At 43.2% G+C, this 18,000-nt stretch overlaps 5 protein-coding genes across 6 annotated transcripts; 2 read left to right on the forward strand and 3 right to left on the reverse strand.

Moving 5' to 3' along the window:
* Nucleotides 1-1,561: 1,561 nt before the first annotated feature.
* LOC115768061 (succinate dehydrogenase [ubiquinone] iron-sulfur subunit) lies at nt 1,562-3,159 on the reverse strand. The gene has a single exon (XM_030712503.1). It carries the CDS (start codon nt 3,053-3,055, stop codon nt 1,976-1,978), a length of 1,080 nt encoding a protein of 359 aa, XP_030568363.1. The 5' UTR covers nt 3,056-3,159; the 3' UTR covers nt 1,562-1,975.
* A 3,242-nt stretch (nt 3,160-6,401) lies between these two features.
* On the forward strand, nt 6,402-9,215 carry LOC115768063 (glutathione hydrolase 1 proenzyme). The gene is made up of 5 exons (XM_030712506.1): nt 6,402-6,556; nt 6,612-6,738; nt 6,793-7,648; nt 8,027-8,220; nt 8,277-9,215. Exons 1-5 carry the CDS (start codon nt 6,460-6,462, stop codon nt 8,782-8,784), a joined length of 1,782 nt encoding a protein of 593 aa, XP_030568366.1. The 5' UTR covers nt 6,402-6,459; the 3' UTR covers nt 8,785-9,215.
* Nucleotides 9,216-9,399: 184 nt separating this feature from the next.
* LOC115768053 (heparan sulfate glucosamine 3-O-sulfotransferase 6) lies at nt 9,400-12,522 on the reverse strand. Of its 2 annotated transcripts, none has more exons than XM_030712492.1 (3): nt 11,974-12,522; nt 11,444-11,913; nt 9,400-10,427 (listed from the first exon to the last, which is right to left on the reverse strand). In XM_030712492.1, exons 1-3 carry the CDS (start codon nt 12,115-12,117, stop codon nt 9,920-9,922), a joined length of 1,122 nt encoding a protein of 373 aa, XP_030568352.1. In that variant the 5' UTR covers nt 12,118-12,522; the 3' UTR covers nt 9,400-9,919. The 2 variants fall into 2 exon arrangements, with proteins under 2 accessions (XP_030568352.1, XP_030568353.1); XM_030712493.1 differs by lacking the exon at nt 9,400-10,427 and adding an exon at nt 10,516-10,840.
* An 838-nt stretch (nt 12,523-13,360) lies between these two features.
* On the forward strand, nt 13,361-15,636 carry LOC115768051. Its single transcript, XM_030712490.1, has 3 exons — nt 13,361-13,547; nt 13,632-13,889; nt 14,491-15,636. The coding sequence occupies exons 1-3, from the start codon at nt 13,487-13,489 to the stop codon at nt 15,612-15,614; spliced, it is 1,443 nt and encodes a 480-aa protein (XP_030568350.1). The 5' UTR covers nt 13,361-13,486; the 3' UTR covers nt 15,615-15,636.
* Nucleotides 15,637-15,689: 53 nt separating this feature from the next.
* On the reverse strand, nt 15,690-17,710 carry LOC115768052 (protein-lysine N-methyltransferase EEF2KMT). The gene is made up of 3 exons (XM_030712491.1): nt 17,498-17,710; nt 16,645-17,440; nt 15,690-15,838 (listed from the first exon to the last, which is right to left on the reverse strand). The coding sequence occupies exons 1-3, from the start codon at nt 17,678-17,680 to the stop codon at nt 15,732-15,734; spliced, it is 1,086 nt and encodes a 361-aa protein (XP_030568351.1). The 5' UTR covers nt 17,681-17,710; the 3' UTR covers nt 15,690-15,731.
* Between the last annotated feature and the right edge of the window lie 290 nt (nt 17,711-18,000).

The following is an 18,000-nucleotide window of genomic DNA, read 5'->3' on the forward strand; positions in this document are numbered from 1 at the left end:
CCGTTCGGGCCACCTCCGGCCCGAGTCGGTGACGTAGAACACGTTGAGCTTTTTCGCCGTCGTGTTGCCGCTCAGATTTGATTTTGTCGGTATGCCGCTGCACGTGGTGACGCTTACGGGGCCCTAGTCATATATCTATGTGGGCAGATATATGTGCACAAATATATATTTATATATATATACAATCGCCCACATGCACATGAGAGCCACCCACTTTGGCATATGCAAATATTTGTTGTGCAAGTATTTTTTAGAAATGTAGTTATTTTGCTCATGAGAGGGAGAGAGCATCTCATCTGTGAGATAGAGATAGAGAGAGAGAGAGAGAGAGAGAGAGAAAGAGAGGGAGCGAGGGAGCGAGAGGGCGAATGAAAGCTTTTAGCAAGCTGCAGCAACAAACTTGGTCAACTGTGACGCGAACATTCAAGTTCCGCAACACGAATTCAAGATCAACCCATGAAATGATTCACAAATAAATCAACTTTAGTACATACTCACATAGATTCATGAAACATCTAACGAAGCTTCGCAATGAATGAATCTATTTGATTGAAAACACTTATTGAGCGCATTTGTGGAAAATTATTGAGCGTATATATTCAATATTTTATATATATATTTGCGTGTGTGTATCGCTTAATTATTGCTGCTGCGTAAATAGAATCTGCGGAGCGAGAGTATAATTTAAGAAAAATAAAATAAAATATTAGCTGAATGAGTCATTTCAACTGAACAGCTCATTCGCCTTCATTCATTGGGCTTTTGAGCTTAACAAATATCCTGTTCCGAGCATTTCTGCGTGGCACGCAATACGCTAGCTTTTCCAAATAATTTCCCTTATATTCTATAGAATTACTTAGAAATTTAATATTTGGAAATGCTTTTTGTTCAGAATAGTGAACATTTCTGGGAAGTCGCTTTTAAGCTAAAATTCAATATGTTTTCCTGTTATTGTTCAAAGCATTCCTTAGTATTATTTAAGGGTCTGCAAGTCCTGGGAGCTTCGTTTACGGCTCAAATCAAATTGTGTGTCATTAGGTTTAGTTCGTGAACACGATGTTCAATGCTCGAACCCAGCTTTTGGTTCACATATAATATAGATCATTTTATTATTCTTCAAGTGCCCTTAATGGGACATTTAGCCAAAAATGCTTTAGAAAATAAATCAATGCCTCCGTCGAGGCCTTTCTGAAACGATTTTTTAGTTAAACCAAGCCAAGCGAAAAAAAGACGTTGGTTCCACAGAAAATTTTATCAAGCAGACCTTAAGCAAGGAATTATATATTTTCCTCACCTTTTTTGGTAGAAGCCATTTTTGGCTGTTTTTAAAATATTAATAAAAAAAAAGGGTATTCTCAATTATATAACTGATTATTATACAGAAAATACTAGGAAATGTACATGATTTGATGGTCTTTGAAGAAATTGGCCTGCTAACAATATTTGTTACGGCCCAATTTTGAAAAGTGCTTAATTTAGCCCGAAAATTCGATATGAAAATGTTTGCAGTGTGCAATATTTTCAGTAGAAAGGGCAATTATTAATTAAAATCGTTATTGTTATTACTTTTATTATTATTCAGTTTTATCATCATGTACATTATGAAATTAAACAGTACAACTTTTTGATCACGTTTAGCCAATGAACCCTTTCGATCTGCGAAGAGCTCTTGCTATTTGTCAAATATGCATAGTTATTGTACATTTTGTTGTTGTTATACATATTCATATATGGTGAGGATATGATTGTTAAAGAGTTGAGTATCATTTGTATACAGATCAGTTGGGCGTGTCATATTTGGGTTTTGTATGAAGTGTGTTGCATACGAATGTGATTAGTCGCAACAAGTCCCTGAGGCGTTATATGTCCAATTAAAGACGCATCCCCCATTGCGTTAGTGCGTGTGCGAAAAGATATTCGAAGAGTGAATATCAAAATAATAAAAAGGATATCAATATTAAAAATTTTGCAAGCACTACATTTGATTCTGGAACAATAGATCGGTCTGGAGCTTTGGTTTTGGTTTGTTCTTCATGCCAGCCAGCAATTGTTTCAACTGCATAATGGCCATGGCCGGATTCAAGTTCTTGGGGCACGTATTGGTGCAGTTGAGTATGGTGTGACAGCGATAGAGCTTCCACGGATCCATCAGCTGGCACAGACGATGCTCGGTGGCCTCGTCGCGGGAATCGATTACCCAGCGATATGCTTGCATCAGCACAGCCGGACCCAAATACTTTTCGCTATTCCACCAGTACGATGGGCACGCGGTCTGGCAGCAGGCGCACAATATGCACTCGTACAGCCCGTCCAGACGATTGCGATCTTCCAACGATTGCAGGTACTGCGCCTTGCCCATTTCCCTGTTCAAGTCCTTGCGCTGCAGCCAGGGCTCGATGGAGCGATACTGATCGTAAAACTGCGACATATCCGGCACCAGATCACGCTTCACATACAGATGCGGCAGCGGATAGATCTTGCACGGCCTGCCCACATTCGTGTCAATGGCCTGGATGCAGGCCAGCGTGTTGATGCCATCGATGTTCATGGCACAGGAGCCGCAGATGCCCTCACGGCAGGAACGGCGAAACGTGAGCGTTGCGTCCATTTCGTTTTTGATCTTGATCAGGGCATCCAGTACCATGGCGCCGCACTTGTTCAAGTCCAGCTTGTATTTCTGCATTTTGGGCTCATCGCCGGGCTTCCAGCGATATATTTCAAAGGTTTTCATGCGTTCCTCCTTCGGCTTGGGCTTCGGCTTTGCCTTTTCCGCTGCGCCCTTTTTGGCGGCCACCTCCTTGCCACCATTCGGTTTGTTGGGCTGCTTGGCAGGTGGCTTACCGCCCTGTTTGTCGCCATTCGACGCAGCCTTCGCAGCTTTCGCGGGCTTCACCGGCTTGTCCCTCCGTGCATCCTCGTCCTTGCAGTAAACCACATCCACATCATCATTTACCGCCTCAACGATGGGCATCGCCGATGCAAGCCCATATGTCCTGGTTATATGATTACGCACCGATGCCTCCAGCAAGCGCAATCCCGATCTAAGCCGAAGCATTATTTGCTACGGCTCAGATCGTCCAAACAAATAGTCAAAGAATATATATATTTAATATTTAAAGAAATTTTGAATAAACTTTTCGCTTTTTTTTTTGTTTCCCGGGGCTGTTTCACTTACGAGCTGACAAAAACTACTGAATTCCACAGCCAGACTAACAGAAAGCCCTAAAGAAATCTTGGCCACAAATCCAATGGTAACTAGATGAGGAGAACTACGATTTATGTAAAGATTCGTCTGAAAACTTGATAATATTCTTTAAAAAAATATCAAAAAAATTATTGAACTGACTAAGATTCAGATATGATATGACATGAGAGAACAATATGCAGAAAATTTGATGCAATCCTTATGAACTGAAACCATGAGCCAAATGGCCTTCCAAAATGAAACAAGGCTAAGATTATGTTTAAAAAATGTACAATTAAAATATTGTATAAATTTAAGATAGTACAGTACATTTTTTATATGCCTTCCAGAGGAAAATTCTCTTTGGCATGAATTTTGACGGTCAAAACAAGTCAGCCCAAAATCTTATTGCAAAAATACTTCCAGAAACGATTTAAAATAGGGTTTGTAACTAAATTTGAATAAGCAAATGTTTTTAGAAAAGTCTTATTAACTAAGGATATTTCCAACAATTCATTATACATGGATGCAAAGGCAAACAAGACCGAGGACTGAATACATAGTAAAACACTCAAGTATTGGAAGCTTAAGATCTGTAATAAACATTAATAATGTACAGATTTAGTAAATCTTTTCTAAAGTAGAGAATCGTACAGTTTAATAGTTGTACTATGCTCCGAAGAAGTGAATGCCGCCAGCGAAGCTTGAGGGACAAGCAAAACATTGTGAAATGTTTTTCTAGAACTGTTGAACTTTACAAATCAGCAAAACATCAATGCCCAGACAATGGCTATATGTATGCGGGGCGAAGTGTCTGTTAGTTTCAAATTAAACGCAATTAAATTAAAATATGTTGTACAAGTGGATGGCAAGTATGCTGCAGACATCTATTCCAACTAAGAGCTGGCACATTAAATGGAAACAAACGAAGGGGCGTCAGCACATGCAAAAGATCAGGGACGTGAGCCGCGGGCGCACTGAATGAAGCCAACTGTGAAAACGGCCTCAGGGCCAGGTCTATAAATACGAGAGAACAACAACAACAACAACAGCAGCAAATGCGTCGCATTTGTTGTGGAATGGTGGGCCCGTCCCTTAAAAATAAAACTTAACAACATGTCAGCGGCAGCCGTTGCCATTGGGATCGGGATCTACGCGAAAAACAAAATGTTTTCACTTGCCACGGCAACAGCAACAACCCCACCCCGATCCCAGTCCGTGCCCACTCCACTTAGAGCACGCATACATGGCTTGCACTTCTCTTCACTCAATTTTTTTTTTTTTTTTTTTTTGGAAACACTTTTGTGAGTGTCGTGTGCCGTGCGCTGAGCGTGCCTGCATCGAGATCCAATCGATGACAGTCGGCTGAAAAGCGCCCGCTAAGCCTGGCCAGATTAACTGCATCAACTTTTTTATGCCACGGGCTCAGCAAACATCAAAGCAACCAGAGACAATTAAAAGGCAATTCTAGCAATGCGCCTGTTTGCACCTGCCGTCCGCACATCAGCAACAACATTGTCAACGCTGATGATAACACTGTGCAACACAAAACACCAAAAAACACAAACAAGATAGCTCTAGATAAAGAGTTTCTGCGGTAGATGAAACACTTGGTTAATAGAACACTTCAGCCACAATTGAAAGCAGCAAATATATTCATGAGAATCGCATAGCAAGGCGTTCTGTATTTAAGTGACAGGAGAAAAGATATTCAAAATTGACTCTCGCTGATCGTGTAGGCAATTAAAATAATAAAAAAAAAAAAAAATAATTGGCCGAAAAATACCTTTAAGAAATTCGTTGAGCACACCTATGAAAATCGCATAGAAGTCTGTTCCCTTCGTATTGCAATTTTTTTAAGAAACATACTCGTACGACATTTTGTTTTAGAGTGTTATTAAAAATAAATACTGCATCACATACAAATACTTGAGGCAAATTATGTTGAGTTGAGTTGTTGTCGCTGCCAAGGTGTTGACGCGGCTGACAATCTGGAGCAGCAGCAGCCGATACCCGCCTGCCTCCCTCATACCAAATACCCCCCTCGTCATGCACAACTGAACAGCTCGGCATCGGCATCGGCATCGTTGGTTGAGTCATTTAAGCTGTTAAGCCGCCGCTGACGTCTGACAGGTGCCATGATAGAGGCATTTGGCGTGTACATTTCGTCATACAACATGCGAGTAGTTTGAGACGCGTGCTGGAATTAGTTAGCCATGTTGCAGGCAGACGAGATGCCATCCAATTCCGATTTTCACACACACACACACACACACACACACATGACACATGCACACACGCAGATATCCATTCATCCATTCCGATCCCAGATGTGCCCAACGATCAACGAACCGGACCGCGTCTTCCTGTTTCTCAGTTCTGTTCTGTTCTGTTCAGTTAATTTGATTGCCACGCTGCGTAGTGTGATATAAAAGTGCAAGATTTATGGCTTTTAAATTTTCATTCATGTTCATGCTGATTGTTTGTATGTGTGCACACACATACATGTGCATATTTGCAGATTTGCAGTGCTGCAAAGCGGATGCACAAATCAATTACAATAGTTGTATGGGAATCAACAGTGTTGGTGACCAAAGAAAATCCAATTACAAAGGTGCCATAACTTTTATTTATTAAATTTGCCACAAACAGACAGCATTTAACATCGTCACGACTTCAATTACATATATATGTAGATGCTTTGCCCGAACGGGTCACGGGGTCAGCAAGCAGGATTTTTCTGTTACTTTTAGGGTTGCAACCCAGGCCAAAGAGCATATTAAAGTTCAACATACTATAAAGAAAAATAAGCATACCCACTTAAAACATATATGTATCCATATTAACACATTGCTGACAAGCTGCATATGTTAACAGCTTCTCGGCTACTTTGAAAATTATACATAAATGTTTAAGAATTAACAAATTGTGTTTGTTTGTCGTTTAAATAATTAACAAATATCGTATAGGAATAATTTAGTCCAGTGGCTGAAGGACATTTTCTATATTTTTTGGCACAAGCAAAAAATATTTAAAAAAATAAATGAATACATCAACATTTACATAATTGTAAATATTTGCTAAAAATCTTTTGATTTTTGAATTTAAAAAAATATCGGCAATAGCATCGATAGTATCCTTCGCAGTATCGCACATGCTTGTGGCATATATCGATATGCCAGCTTATCGATTGCTGCAAAAGTTTGTTTACATTTTGCGAGAGGCATGCAAAGGCGAATTGAAAAAAGACAATATGAATATTAGATCAAACAGTTATGCATTTGCAATGGATTTGTAGTTGGTACTCGTCTATTTTTGCACTGATTTGTGTGCTAATTGCCATATACTTGCATAGTCCTGCGGCAAAGCGTGGTAGGTGTAAGCCGTATGAAGGGTATTTGGTAAAACTAAACAATGGATTTTCTAGGCAAACAGAATGCACCGAGAGCTCCGCCAAATCCCGAGGAGCCATTGCCGCCCTCCAGTTCGCCGCTGCACCAATTCAAGCAGACAGGCATATGCACGGACAACACGCCTTGCAGTCTCATAGCCAGGTATGCGCTAATAAATTCCATTAGTAAGCAAGTATTTCTGTACTCTTCTCATAGGGAAACACTGGCTCGTGGAGGCAGTGCGGTAGATGCTGCGCTGACCGCACTGATCTGCAATGGCTTCACTGGGATGCAGAGCATGGGACTGGGTGGCGGCATGATCATGAACATTTATATGCACAACGAGCGACGGGCATACACTATACTCAGCCGGGAGATTGCACCACGCTCTCTCGCGCCCGAGAATTTTACAGTCTTTGAGAGCGAACAACAGTTGCAGAAGTCCGCCTGGTCAATCGCTGTGCCCACCGAGCTGCTGGGCTATGCGTTGGCCCATGAGCGTTACGGCAAACTGCCCTGGAAGGATTTGGTTATACCGACGATCTCGCTGTGCCTCGCCGGATATCAGCTTTATAAACATCAATACGATGCGCTCATACTGAATGGATATATGATCAAAAATGATGGACTACTGCGCCAAATGTTTGTCGATCCCATGACGGGTGACTTCTGGCCAATTGGCACTTATATACAGCCGCCCAAGCAGCTGTGCGACACTTATGAACATATTGCCTTAAAAGGGCCGCGCAGCTTCTACAAAGGATCGCTGCTGAGAAAGCTTCACTGTGATATGCGAGATATTGGCAGCGGCATAACCATAGCCGATTTGACGAACGCACAGGCTGAACTTAAGGATTCTATAGTTGTACCGTTAGATGAGTATGATATGCATTTGACGCCACCGCCAGGCAGTGGACACATCCTTGGCCTTATAATGAACATACTGCATACATATCGAGCGGACTTCGCAGCAGCACGAGATTTGGGTCCCTTGGAAATCCATCGCATAGTTGAGGCTTTGAAATTTGGTTTTGTTCAGCGTTGGCAACTGGAGGATGGAGCAAATGAAGAGGTTAACCATCTTTTTCTCTCACACACATAAGCGTACACTCCCATTTCTCTTTCTCTTACACAGAATATTATCTATCTGTCTCGGTTGTTTTCATGACCTTTTAAAGTTTTTATGCAAAATATGTGTGTCATCAAATTGTTGTCATTTATAAAATATATGCTAACTCGGCCTCGGCCGGCTCAAGAAACGTGCCTTTTTCAGAGGCAGATGCAAAGCTTCTCGGATTCCCAGCAAGCATCTATGCATTCCTGTCTTAGGCCAATTTGAAGGGCAAAATGGATTCTGCTTTTGTTTAAAATTGTATTGTGTTTATATCCATATATCTATTTTTGTCATTTTATTAACTCTTTGCTATTGTCATACTCCTTTTGCACACAGTTACTGGCCAAGCTGACAAGTCCAACGTTTGCCGCCAGCATCGCCAAACTGATTGATGATACTAAAACGTACAACAGCTCAGAGCACTATGGAGCATTGTCGGATATACAATCGCGTAATGAGCATGGCACATCGCATATTTCGGTGCTGCACAATAATGATGCGGTTTCAGTGACCAGTTCCTTAAACTTTTAGTAAGTGCGAAGCTCTTGAATTTCTGGCCGATATCATGCTCATCAATTGCTTGCAGTTTTGGCAGTGGACGCATGGGTAAACGCACTGGCGTACTGTTCAATAATGCCATGTCCGACTTCTCCGTGAAACATCTGAAGAACTATTTCGATCTGCCCTATGTGGATGGCAGGAATATGATAGCTGGCGGTGCCAGGCCCATGTCCTCAATGTGTCCAGTCATTGTTACGGAGCGCTCCACCGGTCAAGTACGGCTGGTGGTGGGCGCGGCTGGTGGCACTAAAATCATATCGGCTCTTGTCCCGCTGCTGGTTCGTATGCTTTGGCAGCAGGCGAACATCAAAAAAGCCATCGATGCCAACAGATTCCATCATCAGATGCAGCCCAATGTGATACAGTACGAATACGGCATGCTCCAAGCACATGTCGACAGCCTCCAGGCCAAAGGACATCAGTGCGAACGCTATCGAAATCGTGGCTCAGTTATTTGTGGCATTGCCCAAAATAACGACAGCATTTCCATCAATTCGGACTATCGCAAAATAGGCTGTGTGGCCGGTTTTTAGACAAGCTACGCCTCAATTAGTTGTAGATTTTACTTTGACAACAATACAATGTAACATATCTTCCCAAAGATTACAGCAGAGTGAATATAGCCGTGTCCGTCTGCCCATCTAGCTGTTTCTGTACTAGTGTCTCGGCAGGCGCCACATTTATCGGAATTGGCTGAATCTGACAACTATATCATATAGATATTATATGTTCTGTATGCTAAGCTCTTTTGTTTTTCAATACATGTTCTACAAACTTGGCGCATTTAGGAGCTTATCAAAACCGAACCACTTTATCACATAGCTCTTAAAGAGAGTCTGTCGGAAAATATGTTTATAGTATTACAAACTTATCTGTTCTTTAATATATCTAAACCAAACTCAGAAAATATTCTAAGAGATCTGCAATACCGTTCCAAATCGAACTGTATATTCGGTTATCAAACTTTGAGTATAAAAGCACTTGTTAGCCATATTTATGAAATCATTTTATTAAATTGTAATAATTGAAGTTTTTAGCTAGGCCATTTTGTAACATGCAATTTAGATGTTGAGCTATGTAGATATATATATATATATATATATATATATATATATATATATATATATATATGTAGGTATGCATAAATTGCATATGAATTTTATATAGAGTGTGTGTGTGCGCGCGTGTGCCTAATCGCATGCTATCAGTACCTTTTTGTATAGTGTCTTTTAAGTAATTGATTTAGGATCTGGATGCGTAGCTCTCTGTTTATCTTCTTGCTCATACTCTGTAGGAATACGTAGTAAGCTCTACTTGTTCTATGCGTTTATATATATTTTTCTTTTAGGCATTACATATAGTAGTTTTTGTGTGTCTGTGCGTTGTGTATTGAGAGAAGGAACCGTTTATTATTTTGTTATCATATTGTTTTCAATAATTGAGCAATATTACGTAGCGTATCTTTTAAACATACAGCAATTGCATCACATCGATAGCAAATACCATATATGTTTGTATATATATCTTCTATGTATAAGTACAATGGTATGTATAAAAAATGCAATCAACAATATCAGTCTGTTGCTAAATTCCGCTGCAACAACATCTCTATCTCTCTCCCTCTCTCTCTCCTGTGCCTCTTTCTCTCACTCACTCTAATATTAAGCTTTAGGGCCAGGCAAAATTAATGCCAGTCAGTTGATAAAACTTATTATTGAACGGCCTGTAGAACTCTCTGAGTCGCTCAATCGCATTGGCATCGATATGCGGATGATTGCGTCCCTTTGTCTTGCCCAAACAATGGGGCGTGGAGCGTGCCTCAGATTTGAATAGACAGGGGAATCCCTTGGTGGCATTAAAATAGAAATGCTTTTCGGTGACCACACGCTTCAGACCCAAAAAGTCCTGTACACGTCCAATCTCATAGGCCGGGTCCATAATCAAGCGCTCGCCGCTTATGAAGAGCAGCTGCGAAAGCGGAAAGTACAATATCCAGTGCTCCAGATAGCGCGCATAGACACCAATCTTGACAGGGCCCCAGTTGGTGTCCACCACAGAATAGCTGCCATTAACAAAGGCCAGCTGCTCGAATCGTTTCATGTCCGCCTTCTTGCTAGCCGCCTGCGTATAGTCCGAGATGGCGCGCGTCACCGGATCTCGCACCACAATCAGCAGTCTAAGAGATGGAGTCCAGAGAAGAAAAGACACATAAAATGAATCTGAAGATCGCTCCAACTTGATGATAATGGTACCAATCCTCATGTGAAAAGTTATGAAAATTCAAGGACAACAGAGGAAACATAAATGAAAATTCCTATATAGAAATCTGTACTGACTGGAACTGTGCGAAGTATATATAATTGGATTCTGATTCTAGAATGATATATTCCAACAAATAGAAGTCCTCTAGTGGGGAGTGCCCGACTAAGAAAATCCCGTGACGAGCATTCTGGCTCCTTCCACACACACACGCACGTCCTCCCTTTGCCTTACACGTGATTGACTTCGCTTCGTCCGATCTTAATGCAATTTGCAGGGCATAAATATGTGGCATCCAAATGGGTGTAAATACCAATGTTAAATAGTACACTTATGAAATGACATGTTTTTTTTCTTTACATTTTTTGGGGAATTTAAATTTTTAAGGTATACAAAAAGATATATATTTTGGAATTGGGTAAAATATCACTTATCCACTAATCAATTTAGCTCTAAAAAACCGCAGTATAAGCTTAAAAGACAAGATTTCGATATTGGTTAATACCAATACCAATCGATAATTCGATATCATGAAAAAGAAACAAGTTCTCGATACTACGCGGGAAACAGGATCTACGTTCAAAACTTTAAATATCTCGTTCTTTCAGGTTCTCTGAGATCGACGCGTTCGTACAAACGGACGGACAGGCATGGCTAGATACGCTCGGCTATTGATGCTGTGCAAGAATATATACTTTATGGGGATCTTGCAGAAAGCTAATTTATTATTTTCAATATTTTGACCCACTTTCAATGGATTCTGCTTCTGCTTATGAAAATCGTATAAAACTAGAAAAGAAAACTGTTTTTATCTAAAGTAAAGTTGAAGTTCTATGATGTCGAGCCTAACCCTCATTTTATATATACTTCCATACATATATTTAAAGTTTAAAGGATGAAATTGGAATTATTAAGAATGTGGTTTCTACTCACTTTGTGGCCGGGTTCATGTGATATACGCGCTGCGGCACCTCCTTTGTGACAAAATAGCTGGGCGTCTTCTCCATGGTGATCTGGCCCTCGATGGTGTAGGGCATATGATGGCGATACCAGCGCAGGCCGCGCTGATAATGCCTATCGAAGAAGTGCACCTCAGAGCCGGCGGCACGCACATCCGGATGCAGGCGTATAAACTCGAGCAGCGCCCGGGTGCCGCTCTTCTTAACGCCAATGATGAGCGTGTCGGGCAAATGGCGTGAGGGCCGCAATCCCTGCTGGCGCAACATTTGATACTTGGGCGCGCCGTCGACGCTGGCAATGCCATTGCCAATGCTGGCCGCACTGGCGGTGCCATTGGACATTATAGCCGTGCTGGAGGTGACCTCCGGAGCAGTACCAGCATCCTTGACGGGCTCGCTGCTAACGTTGCGCCGCTGCAGCGTCAGCAAATTGCGTAGGTTGCTCTGTGTGCGGTTGGATAGTGAGAATCCAAGCGGTTGGGATTGCATTTACGGGTAGCTCACCTGCTGCAAGGAGCGACTGATGCTGGCAAAAAGGCAGGCATTGAAGCTGTACGAGAAGTAGACGAGCGTCACACAGACCACCAGGGCAATGGCCAGGCTGCGGCTGCTCAAATTCAGATTGTGGCACCAGATGCTCACATACATTGCGCTTAACACTAGCACGCCAATTCACACACACACACACACACACGCACACAGGCGCACGCAGTTAGCCACGTTGTGCCGCTGTCCTTTCCATGATTTTGGCAGACAGTTAGGATAAAAATAGCTCCAGCCGGTCGGCTGTTGGGGCTAGTCTACAACAGCTCGTTGACCATTCTTGGCTTTAGATTTTCTGGCAACTTCAGCGCCAGCTGCGACTACGAATGCAGAATTGCTGCGCTGAATTTGTCGCCTGTTGTTGTCGTTGCAGCAAAAATCCGGAAGTGATAGTAGGCGGGCAAAGGAAACAAAAGTCCCTGTTACTGGGTCGTCCTCTGGGGTCAGAAGCGCAAACGCGAGCGCTCTTTTTCTCTCTCACTCTCACTCTCTGTCTCTCTAACCCCATCTCTGTCTATATGTGTGGCTTGTGCATGTTTTTACTCTTACGCAACAGCGAATATGCGAGCGGCTCCCCAAAAAGGTGGCAACTCTTTCTGCACGCTCCCGCTGCGCATGACGTCACAAATGCTTGTAGCTAATGCATCGCCATTTATTTTATTTAAAGCAAGTTACGTATGCGCTTTTACCAAAGCGTGTCGCCTCGGCGATAGTTGCAAGCATTTCTATATAGTTCTAACTATATGCTCAAACTCAATTGTGCTGTGAGATAATCGTTTGGCAACCTAAAAGAACAGCCAAGTTTCTGAATAACTGTCAATAAAATGTGAGAGTCGCTTGAAGTCGAGGCAATCTTGTGGCTTGTGCCGCTGCTCTCACAAGCTCTCAACCCTTGGCCAAACTGTGCTCAAAAGTAAACAAACTGATAAACCAGCCGCCCGCCTGTTTACCTGGGCAGAGAGACAGATGGAAAGTGACGGGCACACGTTTGTTCCACTTAAGTAGCGCACACTTTGCACGCTCCCGGGGGAGCTTTTATTGTGCCGGGGCTAACGGTGAGGCATTATCAGAGCCGGAGCGAAAAGATTAGGTGTATTATCAGCAGCAAAGCTTCACGTATATATGTGTCTCTTAAGGGGCGGTAAATCGATGGTCACGAATTTGAATGTGCCAACGCGCCAACTGCCGCCATCTTATCAGCTGCTGTGGGCATCCGTTTATCCGCACACATGGCTGGGGCCCTGTTTCACTTGGCCGGGATTAGTCATCATGCAGGTGCCGCCTTGTTGTGGGCTTTATCTAATCAAGTCTGCGCATGATTTGACAAGAACAATTCTCAGTCGCATTTCGAACCTCTCCGCGCTGGCATTTGCTGCCCAAGATCCTCTCGCGGAATATTCAATTCAATTTAAATTTGAATAAAACCAAAAATTATGCATTAGTCACGACACGAATTTCAAACAGTTTAACGAAAATGTCGAATTTATGGAGCACATGTGTGCACAAGTTTTTCAAATACGCGCCCAGCTATGTGGGTAAGTGGCCCCCGCCAAATGGAGCCCATGTCTCATTATATAAACAATAATATTTAAATCTCTAAATCCGTTTTATATATGCAGTGTGCTTATGCTTTCTGCCCTGCGGCCTCATCTTTGGTTACACGATCTGCTCCTTTGTGGCCGAGCGCAATCTGGAGTCGAACCTCAATGACTATGGACCACTCATTTTGGGCGCCTGCCTGTCGCTCCTCACCGCCCTCGGCCTGCTGGCGTTGAAGTATATCAAGCACTGCATTCTCTACTGGCAGCCATTCATACTGCTGGCGGCGGGCGTATTCAATGTAATCTCCAGTTGTTTCTATTTTGCCGATGGCTTTGGTGAGTACACAGCCCACGAAGACGCGTTCCCTTTGCTTAGTCTTAGTCAAAGGTTATCATCCACAAGCCTGCGCCTGTTGCCCGGATTATCAGCTAGTTGTGCCTATATTGTATACAATAGTATAAAGGGATACGTCTTGAAGGTTCAATATAGCCATGTCCGTCTGTCCATCGTCTGTCTGTCGAAATCGACCGCATCGACCAACTAGCATATCATATTATTAAGGGCTTCACCATAATTATGAGCCAATGCCTTGGACTATATCATATAGCTGTATAGAAAATATCTGGCGAGTATTACAATTTTTGTATGAAAGAGTACAGCTCGGCAGAAACCCGAAGAATCGTATCAAACTGAACTACTAGATCAGAGAGACTATATGCAACTATTTACCAGCTGGTCCCTATTACCTAGAGCAAGGGAAATATATAGAGAGCATAGGCATATAAGGTCTAACTATGATATGGGCTTTACCTGAGTTCCGATTGGAGGCAACAAGAAAGGTACTTTAAAAATTGGGATTTATACGATATCTTGAATTCTCCCACATTCAACTGAACTGTCTGACAATCTCTGATATTAATTTTGGTTTAATCACAGATCACGTGGGCGCCTATATGTCATATGTGGCGCACAGCTTGACCTTTGTGGCTGGCTACGGATTCCTGCACACCATCAGCTCGAAGAGCAGTCGGTCCTTAATGATATCCGGCTGCTGTAGCTGCTATCTGCTGGGCATTGCGTCTGCGGTGAGCCTAATTGGCGGCACATATGTAAAGAATCTGGAGCAGTATGCCGGCCAGCAGGCTACCACGGAGCAACTGATCGATGGCATCTATGTGAACTTTGCTGCCACCTATCTATCCATAGCGATTGTCATGCTGGCCGTTCTAATTGGTCTGAAGGCGCTGCATGTGCTGGGCACGGTGGACATGACCAACAGCATGGACAACGATCTGAGGATTGCGAATGCGAACGGCAGCATCTTTGAGTCACGCGCGGATGTCATCAAGCGGCTGCAGTTCTTCTATGTCATCAAGAATCAACAGTGGCATGTGACGCTGCTGCTGCTCTTCGTGGAGGCCATCCAATATGCGCTCTTCATCTATCTGGTCTTTTGGTTTGCCCTCAACGATGCGATGCGTCTGGATGAATTGGCCCACATCGACTCCATGTTCTGGGTCATATTCGCTGGCAGCGTTCTGGCCATCGTTTGCCTGTGCTTCTACTCAGCCAAGGTGCACTTTGTGACCACGCAAGTGCTGCTGCTGCTGCTCACGGTGCTGGCAATGATTATATACGGTGCGACCAGCTCGAAGGTGACTTTCTGGCTGCTCCTGGTCCTCTTCGGCATGGGTTATTCCAGTCTGCAGATTGTGCTGCTGGAGGTAACGCATCTGCGTTTCACCGAATGCATCATCTTTGTCTCCTACACACTCAAATTGGTCAGCACCAGCATCGTGTACTACTATTTTGTGGCCAATGTGAATAATTCGTATTTCTATGCCAAGGATGAGAGCACGCTGATCGCCCAGGGATTTGTATACATGATTATAACGTCTCTGCTTGCGCTGGTCGTTGGCATGAAGGTGCCGCGCACGCATCGCAGCAAATTGTTGGATATACAGCACGAGGTCTATGGCATTATCTTCATGAAGCATCAGATCGAGCAGCTGAATGTGCGCTGGCTTAACGATGGCACCATACCGACCATCAATCAATGATGCAGTTGCTCACACATGTTCACATTGTTCTTGTTCTTGTTCTTAATGTCGTTGTTGTTGTTTTCTGGTATTTCATTTTTGTTGTTGTTTTCGTTTAGTTTAATTAAAAAGCTAGTTCTAACGTTTAATGCACACAATCTGCACGGCGGCCGTGTGATCCCGACAGAAATGGCTGGCACAGGCCGAGACATTCGCACAGGGCGTTACCTGGTATTGATGTTGCTCTGCAAATAAAGATACAAACACACTCATTAGTTTGTCAGCAGCTAAACTGTTTCTAAATATGGGCAGAAATGTCCTGACACGGGACCAAAAACTCAATACACTTGCCTGTGCTCATACAATCACAGTCCTTAAAGATCATCTATATATAGAGCTTATATGTTAAGATTGATAATGTATACTATATATATATATATAGAGAGAGAAATTTCTATACTATATAATATACTTGTCCTATATGTTAAAAGCACCAAAACAATTGTTAAGTTTTCTCAGGATATCAGAGTACAAGAACTATATATAACACATTAATAATTAATGCTTTAGCACATGGCACTTTTTGATTTATACAATAAATCTATACTTATATATCGATATATATCCCCGAATAAGTAATTCGAATTCTTATGAACCGAACCTTAAACCAAACCAATCGGTACAAAGTTGGTCGAGCTGAAAGCCAAACAGAACTATCTCATTCAAAGATGGTTTGGCTTAAACTGAAAAACCCGTTTAGGGAGACTTAGCCCTAAAGCATAAATAATTCGGATTTCGTAAACAATTTTGAGTAGAATTCAAATGTAGCCCGAAACTGCTCTACGTAAATACCATATTTATGGCTAGCAATATTTTCCAGTAGAACGGGCAAATTTAAATAGAAAATTAAATAATTTCATTCGAATTTTGGCAATCGCTGGCAAGCCAAGGTTTAAGGCAAAACGTGGCTTGCTGCATGCTTAAATGCGACTTCACGAACCGAGCCTTAAGCCAGGCAGTTGGTTCGAGTCGTCCTGCCCGTTGAACTCACCCAGCTGCTGCATGAACTCGTGCACGGTATCCACATTGCGCACTGTGCTGGCCAGGAGCATTTCGCAGCGATTGCCGCGCAGCTCGTAGATGGCGTCGAGTGCCTCGAGCAGCGCCGAGAATTGGGTATCATCGTAGATGACATCGGCGGCCAGCAGCAGATCGGGTGCAGCATATTCCGACCAGGGAAACTGGCTGATCTCATGCCAGCGCAACTGTGCGCATTGCGGTGTCGCCGCATCGCTTGGATCAGAATCAAAATTTAACGCAATGTTTTCGCGCATGAGCTGTACGCAGGCGGCGCTGCCATCGGTGATGAGCACCTGGCCTACGGGCAGCTGCAGGGCCGGCTGCTTGAGCAGAATACCAAGCAGGCCAGCACCAGCGCCAAGTTCCAAAACATTTTTGCCCTGCAGCAGGCTGGGATGCGCCAGAAGATAGTCGGCCAGAACCAAAGCAGCCTCCCAGGTGCACAGGCCGGTGGTGCCCTCGCTGACAAAGCTTGTGGATTCACGCAGCGTGATATACTTGTCCGGCTGCAGCAGGTAGTGCTTGTAGGCATATTGGGATGCAGCCGCAGCTGTGGAGGCGTCTATGGTTGCCTTGGCTAGCTGACCGCACAGGCTGTCGTAGATGTCGTCGTGCAGCTCCTCGTGATCCTTGAGCAGGTGCATCAGGCGCTTCACAAATGCCTCCTGATAGCTACGACGCACCGGGTACCGCTGATTCAACGGATGCCCACAGGTGGCAGCGATCAGAGCACGTTGCGCCTCCAGTTCCAGCGGCAGCTCCAGCGTCTGCACGGCAAGCAAGTGGCAACAATTTGAAATTACAAATAACCCACGACTACTTACCGACCAGGCCATCTTATTGACGGGATAACAGCAGAGAAATTGCTGCTGCAGCTTGCCAAACTTGTTGCTGTCCATTGGGTGAGTGTGAATGGAAAATGAAATACGCGCAAGCCAACGCGGCTGATCGATCTGGCAGCCCTGCCGCTGCCAATCAACGCAGCCAGCTGGCAACACAGCTGTCATTTCAATACACACTCCACGGCAGGTCACGCTGCGCTCGCATGCAATTTGTAACGTTATACAAAACAAATAATTGTAATACATGTAGTATCTCATTAAGGAATGCAAATAAACAACAAATAAATAATAAATGGTAATTAAAAAAAAAAATATGTGACAACACTTTCATATTCGAGCAGCTCAGTAATTATATAAATATTTGAATAGCAACAGATAGGAAGCTTAACTTAGCTAGAGCATTTGCAAGTCGATGTGCCTTTTCGAGACGCTAATGGTCGCTACATGCGTGATTATTACAATTAGAAGAACAATCTTATCTACAT

The sequence above is a fragment of the Drosophila novamexicana genome, unplaced genomic scaffold (genome assembly GCF_003285875.2).
Source record: "Drosophila novamexicana strain 15010-1031.04,08,12 unplaced genomic scaffold, DnovRS2.1 tig00001583-arrow-arrow-pilon, whole genome shotgun sequence".
Classification (NCBI taxonomy): Eukaryota; Metazoa; Arthropoda; class Insecta; order Diptera; family Drosophilidae; genus Drosophila; species Drosophila novamexicana.